This window comes from Engystomops pustulosus, chromosome 9 (genome assembly GCF_040894005.1).
Source record: "Engystomops pustulosus chromosome 9, aEngPut4.maternal, whole genome shotgun sequence".
In the NCBI taxonomy this organism is placed as follows: domain Eukaryota; kingdom Metazoa; phylum Chordata; class Amphibia; order Anura; family Leptodactylidae; genus Engystomops; species Engystomops pustulosus.
The window spans coordinates 76,836,050-76,854,440 of NC_092419.1; the positions used below are offsets into that span (position 1 = coordinate 76,836,050).

General features: G+C 41.8%; 1 protein-coding gene across 7 annotated transcripts in view; it reads left to right on the forward strand.

Annotated features, from left to right (window-relative positions):
* Positions 1 to 17,366, forward strand: part of ZMYM3 (zinc finger MYM-type containing 3) — a 49,480-nt gene extending 32,114 nt beyond the window's left edge. For all 7 annotated transcript variants that reach the window (XM_072124795.1, XM_072124791.1, XM_072124797.1 and 4 more), the window contains exons 12-26: positions 171 to 343; positions 540 to 714; positions 2,185 to 2,243; positions 3,676 to 3,835; positions 7,432 to 7,521; positions 7,917 to 8,032; positions 8,149 to 8,320; positions 9,851 to 9,997; positions 10,101 to 10,201; positions 10,322 to 10,496; positions 11,288 to 11,439; positions 14,370 to 14,484; positions 14,643 to 14,897; positions 15,026 to 15,143; positions 16,280 to 17,366. In XM_072124795.1, coding sequence (XP_071980896.1) covers positions 171 to 343; positions 540 to 714; positions 2,185 to 2,243; positions 3,676 to 3,835; positions 7,432 to 7,521; positions 7,917 to 8,032; positions 8,149 to 8,320; positions 9,851 to 9,997; positions 10,101 to 10,201; positions 10,322 to 10,496; positions 11,288 to 11,439; positions 14,370 to 14,484; positions 14,643 to 14,897; positions 15,026 to 15,143; positions 16,280 to 16,478 — 2,207 coding nt within the window. In that variant the 3' untranslated portion in view covers positions 16,479 to 17,366. The remainder of the gene's footprint in view (positions 1 to 170; positions 344 to 539; positions 715 to 2,184; positions 2,244 to 3,675; positions 3,836 to 7,431; positions 7,522 to 7,916; positions 8,033 to 8,148; positions 8,321 to 9,850; positions 9,998 to 10,100; positions 10,202 to 10,321; positions 10,497 to 11,287; positions 11,440 to 14,369; positions 14,485 to 14,642; positions 14,898 to 15,025; positions 15,144 to 16,279) is intronic.
* The last annotated feature ends 1,025 nt before the right edge of the window (positions 17,367 to 18,391 follow it).

Consider the following 18,391-nt stretch of genomic DNA (forward strand, 5'->3'; position numbering starts at 1 on the left):
CTTATGGCTCTCTCAGCCAAAAAGGTTCCTGACCCCTGTTCAATATCGATACATGACATCTCTTCCTGTACTTGGCATAATTGATATGTTACGCTGTAGTATTGTCACAATTCTGCAGATCACTGTGCACATGGCTGCCAGTTTTATTTATCTGCTGTGTTTTTATACAGGTTGTGTGCTGCTCTACAAACAGGACTTCACCAAGAACCTCGGCCTGTGTTGTATAACATGTACTTACTGTTCTCAAACCTGTCAGCGAGCAGTCACTGAAGAGCTGGATGGTAGCACTTGGGATTTTTGCAGCGAAGAATGCAAGAGCAAGTATCTACTCTGGTACTTCAAGGTAAAATTTGTGAATTTTACTGTTATGTTCCTCCTTAGATTAATTTTTGCACACCTTGTTTTCTCATCATATGATTTGACCCACAAACTTTTTGTGAGTAGTATATGTATGGATGAGGGTTTTTGAATATACATTTACATAGTCACTCCCTAAATAGATGACAAAACTGATGTGTTGCTTTCTTGTTTCTCTGTAGGCCGCACGCTGTCATGCCTGCAAGCGCCAGGGGAAATTGGTAGAAACTATTCACTGGCGCGGGGAAATAAAACATTTCTGCAATCAGCAATGTCTGTTACGTTTCTATAACCAACAAAACCAGCCCAATCTAGACACACAGAAGGGGCCTGAAAGCCTACTCCACAGTAAGAAAGGTAAAAGGAAAATTACAGGAATATTATCAGTTGCATTCATATGCCACTGTTGTGTAACTTTTAAAAATGCATTTGACTTTTTTTTTAAAGGGCATCTACTACCAGGATGAAGGATTGCATTCAAATTAGCCTGAGTGGTTAGAGGGTCCATAGGTGTTAATGGAGCCTGAGGCCCCTCACTCATTTAAATCCTGGTGATAGGTGTCTTTTAGTAGTGTTCTTTAGCTGTCCTGTCCCTCCCCCCCTTCATTATTTATAGTCTAATTCCTGATGTTTTAATGATTCTAAATTAAATGTACAAGAAATTCCCTTTAAAGGAAACCTCTCAACAAGAATATGTAAAATAAACCTCACATCCCCCCCCCCCCCTTCCAACTGTGCCTTGTTGGCTGTCAGTGATGCACTTTTTTTCAACGATTCCTACCTTTGTCTATGTTCGCCCTGTACACTGCTGAAGGTTAAAATGGTCTGAAAAAATTATTATGGCCGCACCTGATTTGTCACTGAACTGGATGTAAAACCTGACCAAACCTATTTGAAAGACCCCAAAAACTTTGTCAAATCAGACTGATTTTCTAAAAGGTGCTGCTAAAGACTTCCGTTTTATGAACTTTGTAGCGACTTACCTGCAGGATTTGGGCAGGTGTCCCACTATTTTCTACCTTTTTTGTTTTATTTGCTATTAAATAATTTTGTATCACAAAAGTATTATAGGAATTGCACCTTTTTTGCGAACCAGAAAAATTGCAAGTCTTTGGACTTGGGAATTGCAGTCCGACAAATTTCCAGTTGGATATTGTGTAACATGTTATGAGCTGCTACTTTACAAAGCGGGTTAGCTAGAAGTGTGTATACCCCTGGGTGACCCAAACCCACACAGAAACAATATGAAGTAACTTTAAGCAGAAACTTTATTCAACATTATTGATAGGCCCAGATCACACCTGCATTTGGTTCTCTGATTAGTTTTTGTTACTAAAACAATAATAATGGAAGTCTAATGGATCTGTTAATAAATCCTTTGATTTTAATTGTTTCTGTTAGTGTCCATTTGGACCACCTCCTTCAGACTTCTTATTTGAGAGAAAATTGTGTTGCAGCTTCCATCCAATTTTCTGTTCAAACTCTAATGGTGCAAACAGACACTAACAAAAGCCATTAAATGCCCATTGAAAGCAATGGAGGCGTTAACATATTTCTTAGTTATTGCTTTAGTGACAGAAGATGACATCTAATGGTCAGAACACAGGTGTGAACTGGACCTCACATGGGAAATGGTTTACTAAACAGACATTTCGGGAAAGGGGACCGTATCAATTCAAGGCTAGTACATGGTCCCCACATGGCATCATATTTTTCTCCTTTTTCTGACTTTGAGAACTGTGACCACTTCCATTCAGTTCTGTGCAATATCTGGCAGGAAATCGAATTTGTTTTGCTTAAACTGCATCATTTTGTGAATCTTTCCAGGTCAGAACGCAGGATCCAAAACTCAAGCAAGTACACCCCAAAAAACAGAGACAAATGCAGTGAGTAGTATTACCCAAATATCATATTGTTTTAGATGGAGGTCTAATTGTCAAGGACTACTTTGAAGGCAAGAGATCATTTTAATGAGTGCAGCTGATAAAACACTGACGTTAAGCTCCTAGACAATTTTAAATTTTTATTTTAAATGCTGAACTATTGGATTGACTTCAACAGGTAATAAGTACACAATGTGGTCAAAATCCTCATATCCAGCACTTTATGAATTTATATAGACTATCAACAAAATTGGATGCTTTGGTCAAGTTTGGATTATTTTTATATTCATTAAACTTTGTTTTGTAATTGACTCAACAGATTGGTCTCAGGACTAATCTATTTTGGCCACAGGCTTATCACACATTATCTAGACTCAGGAAATGCTTAGTCTCTCATTAGATCTCCCACCACCATAAGTATCAGAAAACTCCCCCGTAATACTCTAATATATACACGAGTCTAGAATATGATTTTTTTTCCTAGTGTTTTTTAATTTTTTACCCCTTAAACATGTTGGGCAGGTAATTTTATGAAATCTGTTAATGATTTATTATACTTAAAGGGGTTTTCCCACGAAGGAAAGTTGGGCCCTATCTCCTAAATTGCTGATCAGTGGTGGTCTCAGTGCTGAAACCCCCACAGATCACAAAAACCATTCAGCTCCATTAATCTCTATATAGCTGACGGAGTTTGCCAAGCGTCATGGTCACCGATCTCCGTCAGCTCCATAGAGATTAATGGAGCATAATGTTCATGCGTGGAAGTCTGTTCCATTAGTCGGACGGAGCAACAAGGGGTCTGATGGCCCCCTTGTTGTCGTGATCTGTAGGGGTCTCAGGACTGACCCCCATTGATCAGCAAGTAGGGATAGGGCCTCACTTTACTTCTTGGGAAAACCTCTTTAAGGAAGTTGTGTGCATCTGTTCCTGCACTATTCTGCAATTGTTATGTCTATGTAATGGGTTTGATCTAAAGGTTTTCATATGATAGATTTCAAAATAAAACTAGTGTCTAATTTAAGGAATATTCTTCCTGTTAAAGGATATTTTGATTAATTTTATACTGATGATGCTTCAGATGCCATTTCCCCCACCGATCAGTCACAACCGCATCAGAACTGGTACTTCATAAGAACTAGTACTTCAACCTGCTTATCTCTATGGGGGTGCCAGGGGACCTAATCTCACAAAATGCCAGTACGGAGTTAAATAAAACAGGTCTGATGTGACTGCTGCCTTCACCAATCGGTACCATCCCTGGTATTTGACTGAGAAGGAAGAATACTACTCTCCTCCTCCTATCCCCCATGTCAACTTGCTCTGATATATTGTTGACCCTATACTAAGGATAAGTCAGCGTTAAATTCCTAGAAACCCCCTTTTTATTGTTTGAATGTAATGCTAAATAATGAATGTAACCATCTGATCTTTTTAGGCATCGCCAAAACCAAGCTCGCCACAGGCTTCCCCTGCGCCACCACCTCCTCCTAGTCCCAGTGTTCCACGTAAAAATAAGGCTGCTATGTGTAAACCATTAATGCAGAATCGTGGGGTCTCGTGTCGAGTAGAAACCAAAAGCAAAGACTGTCAGACTGGTAAGTGCAGAAGATGAAAGGTAGACTTATAGCTCTATGAGCATCCATTCATAGCATATGTAGTGCTTTTGGAAAGTAGTCAGTCCTTAGAGGACAGGGCTTTGTACATCTCCCAGAGGAAAGAAGGTATTGCTTGCATCATATATTGCAATCATAGATCTGCACTGCGCTCAGTCTGTGAAATATAGCCAGTGCACAGCCCCTGAATCACTGACCAAGCATGGTTGTGTGCCGCTGGCCCAAGGTCTCATAATGGAATAACCTGGACCATTCCTTTTGAGCACCCCATCCTTCCACATTAGGAAATTGTAAATGTAAATACATGACAGCCTCCATGGAGGATGGGGAGGAGTAGAAGTCCACAGTGGCATGCTGTAATCTTGCCATGATACTGCCACGTGATCAGATAAATGCAGGGAAACAATTTTTTTTAAGCTAAAAGAAGAGGGTCTGTTAGTTATAAGGGCTCTATTGGAACCTGTATATCTGAAAATTTGTTGACGATACGCCACACTTTTGGTACCCCACACCGTGCCTGCGGGTGCTTGGCATTAACCTGTTAAGTATCGCCGCATCCTAAAATGTACAATCTATCAAAATAATATGACCACCTAATAGAAAACGGTGCCCATAGTGAAAAATGCCACTTTTCCCCCATTTTGCAAGATAGTGTTCAAAAGGCCATACAGTCATCTCATCTTGCAAAAAAATGACTCCACACAAAGCTCCATACACTAAACTATGAAAGAGTTATTAGCGCAGAAGATGGCAAAGGTGAAAAATTTTTTGTACAGGTTTTAATTTTTGTAAATGTATTTATTAATGTACCTTTATAAATTTTAAATATAAATTTCATCCCCTTGTTCATATCGACCCAAAGAATATAAGATATGTCATTTGGGGTGCACAGTGAAAGCCGTAAAATGAAGCCCACAAGAAAATTATGTGTTTTTCCTCAAACTTCACTGCATTTGGAGTTATAGTTGTATACTAAATACTGTCACTATGAAGTGCAATTAGTTACACAGAAAACAAGCCCTCATACAGCTCTTCATGTGGAAAATTTTTAAAAAGTTCGATTTTTGGAGATGGGGAGTGAAAAATGGAAATTTAAAAACAAAAGGGGCATGGTCGTTAAAGGGTTAAACTTGGAGCAATTAACTGGTTGGGGACTTGGACCATATAAATTGTCCTAATTAGGGGGCTGTTGCCGCAATAGGACAATCTATATTGTCCTGCTGATTGCACTGGCGCTGCCAATGTGCCCGAGCTATCCGCAGCAGGAGACCAGCTGATACACACAGCCTGGTCCTTGCTGCATCTGCCCAGCAGGGAGATCTCTCCATGCTGGGGCGGTTTAACCCTTTAACTGCCACAACCAAGCACGATTTTAGCAGCTAACGAGATGGATTGAGGGAGCAGTGTACCCGCTGTCATTCCTCTGGCCCCCTGGAGTGCAATTGCGGACTGCTCTGGGGTTGTCATAGCAGCCGGAGCAGCCTTATGTGCATGTCATAGGCGAACAGTCAGAAAAATTCTGACAGATACAATACATTGCAGTATAGAAGTACGGCAATGTATTGTATGAAGGATCAAAGTATCCCCAGTTGAAGTCCCCTAGTGGCAGAGTAAAAAAAAGTTAAGTAAAGTTTAAAAAAAACACACAAAAATCACCCTTTTCCATATATATAATTTTGTACCAAAAAACTCCCCACCTACAAAATGGATATTGACATGTCAGTAACGACCTTGGCCATGCAGATATTACATTATTGTACCCGTATTGTGAAGGGTATAAAAATAAACTTATTAAAAATTTCTATTTGGGGGCATAAATCTGGGATAGTCCCTTGTTGAGAAGGACTTGGACATATTAGTAGATCATAAATTGAATAACAGCATGCAATGTCAATCAGCTGCCTCTAAAGCCAGTAGGATCTTGTCATGTATCAAAAGTGGTATGGACTCTCGTGATACGGATGTAATGTTACCACTGTACAAGGCATTTGGTTCGGCCTCACCTGGAATATGCTGCCCATTTCTGGGCACCTGGAACTGGAGAGGGTTCAACGAAGGGCCACAAAAATGATAAGGGGTGTGGAGGGTCTCGGTTATGAGGAAAGATTTATTTAGTCTGGAAAGAGCCGACTAAGAGGGGACATGATTAATTTATATTAATATATGAATGGTCGATACAAAAAATATGGTTTCAGATTAAATTAAATCAAAAGACGAGAGGGCACTGTCTCCGTCTGGAGAAAACAAGGTTTAATCACCAGAGGAGACGGGGCTTTTTTTTTTAGTATGAGAACTGTCAATCTGTGGAATAGCCTGCCTCAGGCGCTGGTCACAGCAGAGAGCTTCAAGAAGGGTCTATTTTTACACCTAAATAACATTGGTTATGTTTTATAGAATTGTTTCCCCTAAATCCCTTCCTCATCCAATCCCTTCCCTTCCTTGGTTGAACTTGATGGACAGGTGTCTTTTTTTCAACCGTATAAACTATGCTATGATGCTATACTATTATTGCTTCCTGCCTCCCAAAAAATTATGTAATAGAAAGCGATCAAAAAGTCAGATGTACTAATCTAACCTCTAACTTTTCCAGCAATAAACAAGCCCTAATAATTCTCTTTTCATTTGAGGAATAAAAACGTTATAGCTCTGTGTTACTGGGCACAATTGAGAGTTCAAAGGGACCAAACACAGGCTGTGGTGGGCTCCCTTACCTCGCAATGGTCCAGGGGTTAGGGAACCATTGTCTCGCGATGGTCTGGGCACAGGGGAACCACCGTGATGGGACATTTCCCCATCTGCTCCTAACCGTCCTCTCCCACAATCTGCTTTCTCCTCCGCTTCCCGCTGCCCAAAGTCTGGGCACCGGGGCAACGTCGGGAAGGGAGATTTCCTCATCTTCTCCTCCCTGTCTACTTTTCCATGCTGCCGATATACAAAGTGTTGCAGTGGGGCAGAGGAGAGACCATGGCCGCCTTCTCATCCTCCTCCTCTGCGTCGCTCTCGATTTTGCCACTGTGCCGCTAATGGTTCAAGTGTTGCAGGGGAAATTCACGTGATGGAATCTGACTAGACATGCCGACCAGCGCAACCATAGTCAGAATGAGTTTACGGTCAGATCCCCGGGCAAACTAATTCCACATGTGAAGAACTGATGGGCAATGTATTTGTGGAACGCTTGATTTAGTTTTTTTTTTTAATAACCTCAAATTACCAAACATATTAATTTTCTATTCTGGATGTAATTAAGAAATTTGCATTAGTGGGAATACCCCTTTAAGGTGTTAAAGGAACCGTATTGTGTGAAACAAACATAAGCATTTTTGCCTCAATCTTTAGACCTGTCTGGATTACACCCGGCCCCGCTTATCACCTGCCCACACATCCCTATAGTACAGGCTGGTGGCAGCTGAGATGGGGAAGACTGGCCAGGGTTGGAGGGAAAGCCTAGTTAAGCAAAGTTAAGAGATTTTCAATTAAATTTGATTGGTATCCCATACAGATTTATTATATGATGGCATTAATTAGCAATATGCTATAACTTTTGTGCTGTTGTATGTAATGTAGAATTTCTCTTTCAGAGGAAGAGTTTCCACCAGTCACTACCTCCAAACCTACTGTCACTCCCAAATTGACAAAAGGAGCAGAGAAAAGCAACTGCAAGATGCCAGGTGTGTAATGTGCAATGGTCCTATTGATATTGTTAGGAACTGTGCCCAATACTTGCACGTTCCTGGTGTAGGCAATCGGTATTACTCAGGCATGGTCCACTCCGCTGCCAGGTACAGCTTCCTCCACTCGCACTGCATGGGAGCTGGCGTAAGGAGTTCATTAGTGTCAATTACCATGCACCAGGAATTGCAATTATTCAAGGGCTTGTAAGCCAGTTTTCTGATGCTCAGTATTGGTAACTTCATCCCTCCCCCCAAGCTCTCTTTATTCTGTAATGGCCAAATATTTAGGCAGGGTTTTTTTTTTTTTTTGATGGGGGGGATTTCTACCTGTATACTATAAAATTCTACACCTTATTTTTAAAAATGATGTATTTGGCTGTTTTCTGCTGTAGATGAGGATTGGAAACCACAGGTCATTGTGCTACCTATTCCTGTGCCCATTTTTGTGCCAGTACCTATGAATTTATACTCTCAAAAAGTGCCTGTTCCACTCTCAATGCCTCTTCCGGTGAGTATTATTTTTTTTTCTTTCTCCTTGTTCCTTATATATAATTTTTTTTTCCCCCCTGCTGTGTTTTTAATTTTTATATCGTTGTTAACTTTGTAGCATTTTTGTTGCATTAGGTGCCTGTACCCCTGCTGCTACCTACCACTCTAGAAAATACTGATAAAATTGTGGAAACAATCGAGGAACTGAAAGTAAAAATTCCTTCCAACCCATTAGAAGCAGATATTCTGGCTATGGCTGAAATGATTGCAGAGGCGGAAGGACTGGACAAATCTTCAGACTTGTGTGGTAGGATCTCATTTATATGAAATATTTTTATAAAGTTAGTGCCTAAAAGGGTTTTCTGGAACAAGCAGTTCACTGCATATGTCACGATTGCAAGGCTCACCATGCAAGCTTGTGTGGTGAGCCCATGTCACGAGCGGAGGGGTAATAGGGGGTTTGGGGGGGAATAATGATGATCCAATGGTGGATTGAAAGGAGCAGGAGGACACTAGCCTTTTGAAAAGCGCCGCCAACGGAACTTTAGCGTGCAAGTTGGGAGCCAGGTATTGAAAAAGCGCACTGTGATGAGGGGTTCCCTTTAAGCAGATCAAAAGCAGTGCGTCTATAAGTTAGGAACCTTAAAGAATATCTACAATCAAAATCAAGCATGATAAACCAGGCACCGTGAGTGTGGTAATCTTGTATTTGTTATCCAGGAGGGCTTAGCGGGTTGGGGGGGGGGGGGGGGGGGTTGCCATAGCTACTCTGTGTTACAGGAAGGAAGTGCATGGGTGGCAGAGGTGTGAAAGTGTAACTAACAGTGAAGCTGCACCAGGGTAGGGTTTTGATAACACCCTGGCTCATTAGCATAACTTATGCTAATAAAGTAACAATTGTAAAATTTTACCCAGTTTTAATGCTGTATTAGGTCCTATCACTCCCAAGGCTGCTGAGTGTAAAATTCCAGGGTGTGGGTGGAGACTCCCTAAGCAGACTGTTCATGATTCATCTAGTTCTGTGAGCGGACAGTGTGGTTAGGTTATCAGGGTACAGGTTTGCACTTTCATTTGCCTTCTGAACATTGTACAAGTATCTGACACTTGGCGTGTAAGCTCATCTCTGATCTGTCTCATCTCTCTGTCAGCTCTGCTACAAATCTTTTCTCACAGATGCCTGCCTCCCCTTTCCCTGGATAATGTATTTGCCTGTAGCTTGCAGCTTCTCTCTCCTCACAATGTGCTGTTTTCTGGCAGGAAGTGAGTGAGAGTCTGTGAGCTCTGTTCTGGAGTGCAGAGGGCGGGGCTAGAGTGCAGGGAGCCGAGAGAGAAACTCTGTTGCACAGCTATCACACAGAAATCCAAGATGGTGTTCCCGACCCCAAATCAGAAGTTACAGGGTTGTGTTTTGGGGGCAGCTGAAATTGTATACACCAGGACTGATAGACAGATTGGACTTATATCTATGAAATGTGCGCATATTGCAGCAAAGACCCATCTCTTCCACCCGCGGTCAGTTCTTGCACTGATCACGGGTGTTAACCTCTTCTTTGCCGCCGGCAAAGTCGCTGGCAGCACTGAAAGCATGGCGTCAATTCCCCCAGAATGAGTTATGGCCCCTTTAACGAGTTATGCGCCATCTTTTCCCGTTTCTAGGGCCAGGCACCATACATCGCTATAGAGAGGTGAGAAGCACTCGCCCATCCGCTCTCCGGCATAGCCCAGACTAGCATATGTTCATGTGAAAGAGGTCTTGTATTCTGCAACTGTAAATTTTCATCCACCATATTCCAAGCATAACTAACACAACTGTGGTTTTTGGTTGTTGGTTTTTTAGAGCTTTCTAGTGACCAGAGCGCAGAGGGACTATTGGAAGACTGCGATATCTTTGGGCCCACACGAGATGATGTACTGGCCATGGCTGTTAAAATGGCGAATGTGCTTGAGGAGCCAGGGCAGGACTTGGAGGCTGACTTTCCAAAAAGTAATTTTTTCTTACCACTGGTATTATCAGCAATGAATGTTACTCATGTGGTTTACTCTGTATAATTTTTTTTTTCATAATACACAATTTTCTAATTTTGTAGATTCTGCAGATATAAATGAGAGTGTGGATTTCCTGCTGGATTGTGGCTTAGTGAGCTCTGATGATGCGTCAGAGCAAGATGCTTCTAGAGTTTTACGAAAGGTAAGATGTTCCCGTCTGCCATGTATTACAAAGGAGTCGTGTCTGTGAAAATCACTGTCGTTTCATAAATGATTTGCTGAGTTACATGGATAAGTCATTTTACATATTTACTTTTGCCAGGGCCCAAAGCGCATGCTACTATCAGAAAAGGAGAGCAGCTCACGGGACTCTCTTCTCAGCCGACGAAGCAGCACAAACCTCAGTTATACCTATGGTGTGAACGCTTGGAAAACCTGGGTGCAGCGAAAGTATGAAGGGGGAGAGCCCAGAAAAGGAGAGGAACTGCGCTTTGGCCGTAAGTTAGCCCAAAGTAACCTGGCCAAATATGGGCTTGGCACAGCTGGAAGGAGCCTATGACAACAATTGCAATGATATGCTGCTGGCTACTTCCTAGCCAAAGACCCCACCCAATATCTAATACAGCCTTATGACTACTATACACACTACCTGCTAAGATGGATGTTGCAGCCGGGCTGGATCAGTGGGGGCGTACAGAGAAAGCGGAGAAAAGCACAGCACGCGCAGAATAAGATGGTCTTTATCCTTATAGTGCTGTGATATCCCCCTCCCTTCTTCTCACTGACCTAACTGTAGTCTTCTCAAAGCCTTCTAATCAGTAAGCAGAGCTGGGAAGAAGCACACTACATAGCCCCCTGAAGGCCATAGCCTGCATCTGCTTTAGCAAACAAATGGTTGTAATTAGGTGCAAAAGTATTAGTTTGCAGCTATAGAAAGAAACCTTTTGTAAATTTCTCAGTTATAACTTTGACTTAAAAGGTGTTGTATGTGATTTTATATTAAGTTGGTGGGGGTGGATGCCAGGCCTGGAAAAACACACAGCATAGAGGTGAAATAAATTGGCTCTCTGTAGTAAGTTATTGCAGGTTCCCACTAATGTGAATAGTAGCTAGCAGGCTGCAGTTACAGCTTATGACCACTACATAGAGCACAGAGTTAATTGCTTTCAGCTCCATGCACTGGTGTGCTGAGCATAAACATTGGATTGGTGTGGGGGCTGTATCTGTCCACTGTGGTTTGTATTTTTTGAGAGTAATAAATGCACATTTGGTTTTTTTTTTTACGTAGCTAAACCCATGCGAATAAAAGAAGACATTTTAGCTTGTACAGCAGCAGAACTGAACTATGGATTAGCACAATTTGTGAAAGAGATAACACGACCAAATGGTGAACGGTATGAGCCGGACAGCATTTACTACCTGTGCCTGGGTATCCAACAGGTGAGGTATTGATTATTAGTTTTGTACATGATGGTTTATGTTATATACAAGTCTTTGCTTTTCCTCCACCTTACATATGGACCGCATTGCTGGCAGCTATTCTGTCAATGCCTCTGTTTAAAATGAAATGCACCCACTTGTCAGCAAACTCCTTTCTATTCTTTTGTGCTGTCATGAGTAAAATGCATGAACATGTCACAGGTTCTCTACTTTGCACAATCCGTTCCATATAGGAGGGTCCCTTAACATTAAAGGAAACCTGTAATCACAGGGCTCTTTTACAATGGGGACAGCTTACAATAGTCAACAGTACTTGGCAGACATGTTTTTAAATATTTCATACATTACTTAGTTATAGAGATATTGTATGTTAAATATTTAAAAACATGTTTGTGAACTAGTGTTTACTTTCTATTGTAAGCTCTTCCCATTTAAGCAGATCAAAAGCAGTGTGTCTAAAAGCTAGGAACCGTATCTACAATCACAATGAAGCATGATAAACCAGGTACACTTACTCATAAATCCAGGCACTGTGACTTTGGTGGTCTTATATTTGTTATCCATGGGCTACTTTTTTAAAATTCAATTAATGTGTAACAGCCAGTGAAGGTGCAGCAATGTAGGGTTCTGGTAACACCCCCCCAAGAGCCCTCTAGGCTCATTAGCATAATTTTAAGTTGATTTTAGAAGGAGGTAGACCATTAATAACAAATTGAAGCTTACCACAATCACAGTGCCTGGATCTATGGGTAAGTGTCCCTAGTTTATCATCCTTAATTATAATAATAATAATAATAATCTTTATTTATATAGCCCCATCAAATTCCGTAGCGCATTAAAAATCATAGGGGACGTATACAAATATAATATTACACTACAGAGTACAAACGGTCATATGAAACAGTAGGAGTGAGGATCCTGCTAACAAGAGCTTACAGTCTAGGAGGGTGATGGGGGTGACATGAGGTAAAAGAGCTTGTATAATAGTCCAGTGCAGGAGACTGGCAGCCAGTGCAGTGATTGGCACAGACTAGAGGCATCCGTGTAGCATTTGGTCTGAAAGACGATCCTGGCTTGCATTAAGAATAGATTATAAGGGAGAGAGTTTAGTGAGTGGAAGGCCGATTTAGTAGGGAGTTACAGTAGTCTAGTCGAGCATGAATAAGTGCAACAATTATTATTTTAGAAGTTTCAATTGTCAGAAATGATCGGATTCTGGAGATGAGATTGAATATATGGTGAAAAGGAGAGGTCCGAGTCCAGCACAACCCCAAGACATTGTCTTCTTTAGGGTTCACCTTCTAATCTTTGAGGAACCAGGGGCAGTGAAGCCTGACACAGAGCCCATTCACACCATTGACTGACCAGAATGAGGACCCCATGTGTTATCTTAACCCATTTCCCTATACTCAAATCTTAAATGTATATTAATGTGTTGTCCCATGTTTTCTACATAAGTATACATGTCACTTCTGATGGTGGTGCCCAAGTTGGATGCCACTCCAGATATACAATGTAGGTCCCTTTCACATGAATGTATGATTTATCCAGTTCTGTGTTGTATGTGTCCGTATATATGTGACTTTTTCTCTATATGGGCACCTATGTAACTATCTGTATTATACAGCACATACGTGGATGAAAACTGCACCACCTATCATCACTATGCCTCAACCCGTCGGAACATTGGCATCAAAATATATAACATCCCAAAACATTCTTGAAGTGGCAAAAAACTGTTTGGTGGTGCTCAAATCCTAAAGTGACACTGTCCAAAACTGCAGAGCTGAAGATATTAGGGATGGACGGCACTCGCCAATCTCCTGTTAACATTCTTTTCTTCTTTTCTTTTTTTTTTTTTTTTTTGAATCACAAAATCAACAACAAATACTCACATGGGACAAACAAGGGAGTGAGTTGGATGCCCACAAGCAGGCAACAGCCGTTTTGCGCAACACAAACAGAAGAAGCGCTGCGTAGCGTGAAGCGGCCGTTGCCTGCTTGTGGGCATCCCACTCCCTTCCTTTTCCCATGTTAGTATTTGTTGTTGATTCCAAAATAAAGAATAAAAGAATGTTAACAGAAGATTGGCGAGTGCCATCCATCCCTAATATCTTCAGCTCTGCATATGTGTATCATATGCTTATAAAATACCGGTGGGCTGGCTGATGGATGGCTTACTATTGGCTGTCTAACAGAAAGCACCTTCCACTTCTGGTCTCCCTAAATACACACGCACATATATATGAAGGCATATGGTGTACAACCGTATGCAGAATGTATGCAACACATTTTTAAACATTCCTATAGACTTCTATGGGGAGAACAGAAATACTGGCGAGAATAGGTCAAGCTCTGTATTCTTTTGTGCAGTATGGTTGACAATACGTATATGGATGGCCGTATTGCCCATTGAAATTAACGTGGCCATATGCTACCTTTTTGAAAACTGTACAGTACGGGTAACATACAGCTGATTTCAAACTTTCGTGTGACAGGGACCTAAATGAGCAACTTTGCACTCGGGGTCAATGCAATGTGATGATGATTTAATTCAAAAATTGTGCATTCCACCATAAATTCTATGATTTTACGGTCAACCCAATGACTTTCTTGCAGAGCCCCGAAGTTGAATGAGAGCAGAGTATTGCAGTATGGAGACTACAGGAGAGAATCAGCTAATTTTGCAATATTCTGTTCCCATTCAACTTCGTGGCTCTGCAATCCGTGTCTGAAGGTCACTTGGTTGACCGAAACTTCACATAACTTTGGATTGTGCAATTTTGGAATAAAATAAACACTTAACATTGAACCTGAGGGCCGAATTAATTTCTTCCATATCAGGCTATGATGGCTGTATGATTCACAATTACTGCTTTTTCTACTTAGGGGTTCATTTTATATGCTTTTTTTTATTGTTTTTTCCTCAGTACCTTCTTGAAAATAACCGGATGGTGAACATTTTCACTGACCTCTACTACCTGACCTTCGTTCAAGAACTGAATAAGATCCTGACCGCATGGCACGGCAGCCTGGCACCAAGTAGTAAGAGGATATAATGCTGTCAGCCATAATGACAGTACCTGGCACACAGCTTTAATATGTGTAGTGTTCATATATACAGTGTGGGGGAGGGGGGAATAGTGCATGTGCTGGTGGAGTTGTACAGATGAGGTTCCTATCTGACATGTGGCCAATTTCAGGGTTGATATTCTCACGAGTGGAAGAAGAGCATCTGTGGGACTGTAAACAGCTGGGTGTATACTCGCCTTATGTGCTCCTGAACACACTCATGTTCTTTAATACCAAATTCTTTGGCCTTCGGACTGCTGAGGAGCATATGCAGTTGTCCTTTAACCATGTTGTAAGACATTCCCGAAAATGTACGACCAGCAGAGGAACCTCAAAGGTAGTGAGCATCCGATATTATCCTCCTGTGCGGCAGAAGAAAGGCAGAGGTACGTCACCTTGTGCAGAGCTCCTGCATGAGAGGGTCCAGTTTTTGTGCTTAGATGTTGGTTATGCTTGTTCTTGCATCCCTGTGTTACTATTTGATTGAATTCCCTTTTTGCTTCTGTCTCCCAAGAAAGTTTAGCCAAGCGGAAGCGTGAAGATGATCAGCAGCCATTACTGGAGCAGCATGAGAATAAGATGAACCCTCTTCGGTGCCCTGTCAAGTTTTATGAGTTTTACCTTTCTAAATGGTAAGGAGTTGTGTCTGACCTACAGTTTGTTTTCACCGCCAACAAAATACTGTACATATATTTTGGTGAATTTAAATCTGCACCATATCCCTAAAACTCTGAAGCAACACCTGTAGTTGGAGGATCTGTCGGCCTTCCAAGTAAATGCAAGTCATGTCTGTGCATTAGTTATTCAGGAGCCACTTCTCTTAGGACTGTTGTTCCTAAGAGAGGAATGAGTGTCACCTGCTGGTTATTACGATACAAATACTATACAATCTGTTCTCACTAATATATTAATTCCTTTATTTATATTGCGCACACAGATTACGCAGCGCTGAGCTTATCGAATCAGTCCATGTTCCCAATGTGTACAAACTGTGTAGACAACCTTTTAACAAGGGGATTAGCAACACCCTGTTGCCAAACTCCTAAATTTCAAGGAGGAACAAAAGGGATTTCATGACAAATTCACATATTAATGGTAAATTCACATGGCCTTCTGTGGGAACGTATATGCAGCTGCAATAGGGGCACAGCGGGGGTACGGTGCCACACATGTGTGGCACCAATCCCGGCCGCACACCGCAAAAAGATACAGCTTGCTCTATCTTTCGGCGAGTGTGCCGCTGTTTTCTAAGGAGGGAGAGGGGTCACCTCCTCCTCCTCTCCAGCACACGGCGGTATGCCTGCACGGCGGGCATATCGCGTGTGAATGAACCCTAAAACACACATATTAAAATCACATATTAAAACTGACAAGTCTGAAGAGGTAACAGTTCTTCTTTTTAAGAGGCATCTTGTGAATGGGATATAGTTTGTGCAGGAAACTGAAATGCAGCTCCGGCATAACTGTTAACCAGTAAGGGGAGCACTGCTCTGCACAAAACTTGCCAAAAAAACCCAGATGAGGGTTACTTATTACCAGTCGATCCACCACAGAGCTCCATCTCCTGTTCGAGGTGTTCTTATATTCTCTTAGGCTGGCGGCACACATTCGGTTTTTTTACGGACTGCTTAAAAACGGCCTAAAACCGGGTTCAAAACACCACGTGTGCCGCCGGCCTTACTATGCTTATGTGTACATGTTATCTTTTTGCAATGCAGTTTGCCATATTTTTCCTTCTGATTTTTATTTTTTAATCCCATTTGAACAGCCCTGAAAATCTTCGAAACCGCTCGGATGTATTCTACCTGCAGCCTGAGCGGTCGTGTGTGGCAGAATCCCCTCTCTGGTACTCTGTAATTCCAATGGACAAAACAATGCTGCAGAGTATGCTGAGCCGTATCCTAGCTGTGAGAGAGGTGTATGAAGAACCGTTACGAGGGGGCAGTATAGACGAGGACGCAGATTAAATGGACATGATGGTGGAGTAAATGATGAACTTCAAGACCAATGGAGAAAATGAAATGGACTTCAGTTTGGAAATTCATAAACCACAGACTCAAGCACAAAATTAGTGCTGGACACTCTTCGCCATCACACCTTCCTGAAAGCTTTATGTTGCAGAATAATCTATGAATTTTCTGTCCTCACATCCTCTACATGATAGGAGGGCACGTGAGAGAGGGAGTGGGCTGCTGACTTTTGTGGATTTTTTTTTTTTTTTTTGTTAGATGCAGTTGGGTTAGGGCCAGTAGGACCAGCGTCATGAGGAGCTTAGTTTCATGGTAGGCTTTCCTGCTTCTAATACACATTATTCCACCCTAAATGCACTTACTGACACCATTGATAAATAATCTCTTTTTAGTTGGTGTCCCTCCATACACCCTCACTGAAGGACCTTGCAAGGAGCTAGCTTCCAGAAGATAACATTGCATCCTCTCAATGATAGTACTCACTTCTGTTGTAATTCTCCCATTGGCCAGCAAGTGTCCTTGTAGCTCCATAGCCTCAGAACAGACAGGGTTTCCACCTTCTCCAGTCTTATAACAGGATAGCCTGGAATGCCATTGTTCATGCTTTTTGTGTCGTTCTAGGAGACCAATCCCTTCAAGGCCCTTTATATTAAAAGGAGACTGTTTTTGTTCAAAATGATGATTTGGACCCCCCCCCCCCCATTAATTTTCTCTTCTGATTTTTTTTTTTTAATCTGTTCAACAGTTTGGCTGCTTTTCATATCTGTACATAATGTTTTTATTGCGTGCCTGTCGCACTCGCCCTTATTCTCAGTTGTCATGTGCTAGGTCCTGGACAGCCCTGTTTGTGGGAAAGTTTCATTGCAAATAAAGATTTTAATTTCCTCTGTGAGTGGATATGTTCTCCCTGTATACAGGTATTCTGGGAATATGCACGTCTGATACAAAAACGCATAATGCTATAAATAACACATAAAAACTCAATGTCTTTAATCACAAAATGGGTCTTAGTTTGCTTTTATGAATTATATGGGATATCTAAAGTAGACAGTTATCTCCAAGATGGCCATCGCAGGATACTACATCTCCCATGAGTGCTCAGCTCTCAATAACGGTTATTCCCTCTCATGCTCTGCTCCTAGTGATGATCTCACAGACCTGTCTTCCTGTGTTACCCTAGTAATGATATGTGTGTAACCAAGATGGGGTTTCACCACAACACTGGCCATAGTGGCGTACCATGCACCAGCGCATGATGCATCCACACTTATTTCAGTATGAAACTGCCTCTCCCCTCCAGCAAACAGTCCCATGTAAAACACACTTGTTTAAAGGTCCTCTTTGGCATTTCGCACCTGGGTACAGTTTGTGCTCTACAAAAGCTTTAGCAGAGCTGCAATACCATGTACCAGTGCTACATATAAGGCAGTCCCTGAATAGTCCCATGTAAATACATCCCTACTGTTCCTCCAGCCTCAAAACCCGCAGTGTAATGTAAGTGCATCACTTCTAACTGCAGTGTCATGTGCATACACACCTCTTGTCCCTTTAGCAACAATAAATTACATTACATGCAGTCCCCGAGTAGCGTACAAGATAGGTTCCATAGGTCTTTTCTTAAGTTGAATTTGTGTGCATGTCAAATCTGTATATTTTAAAATTTGTAGATCCAGACAAAAAATGTTTTGCCCCTGTGACGGAGTTTCAAATTTTTGCTGTAATGGGACCAAGGATCATCAATAAAACTTCATTACAGACACCTTACAGCTCATCATTGCAGTCTGGGACTATAGCAACATCCAGAGGTCACAGTGGACAGAGGGGTCTGTCTTTAACCCCTTCCGACACGCGCCGTACTAGTGCATGGGTCTCGGTGCATGGAGAGGGCTTGCGGAACGAGCCTCTTTATA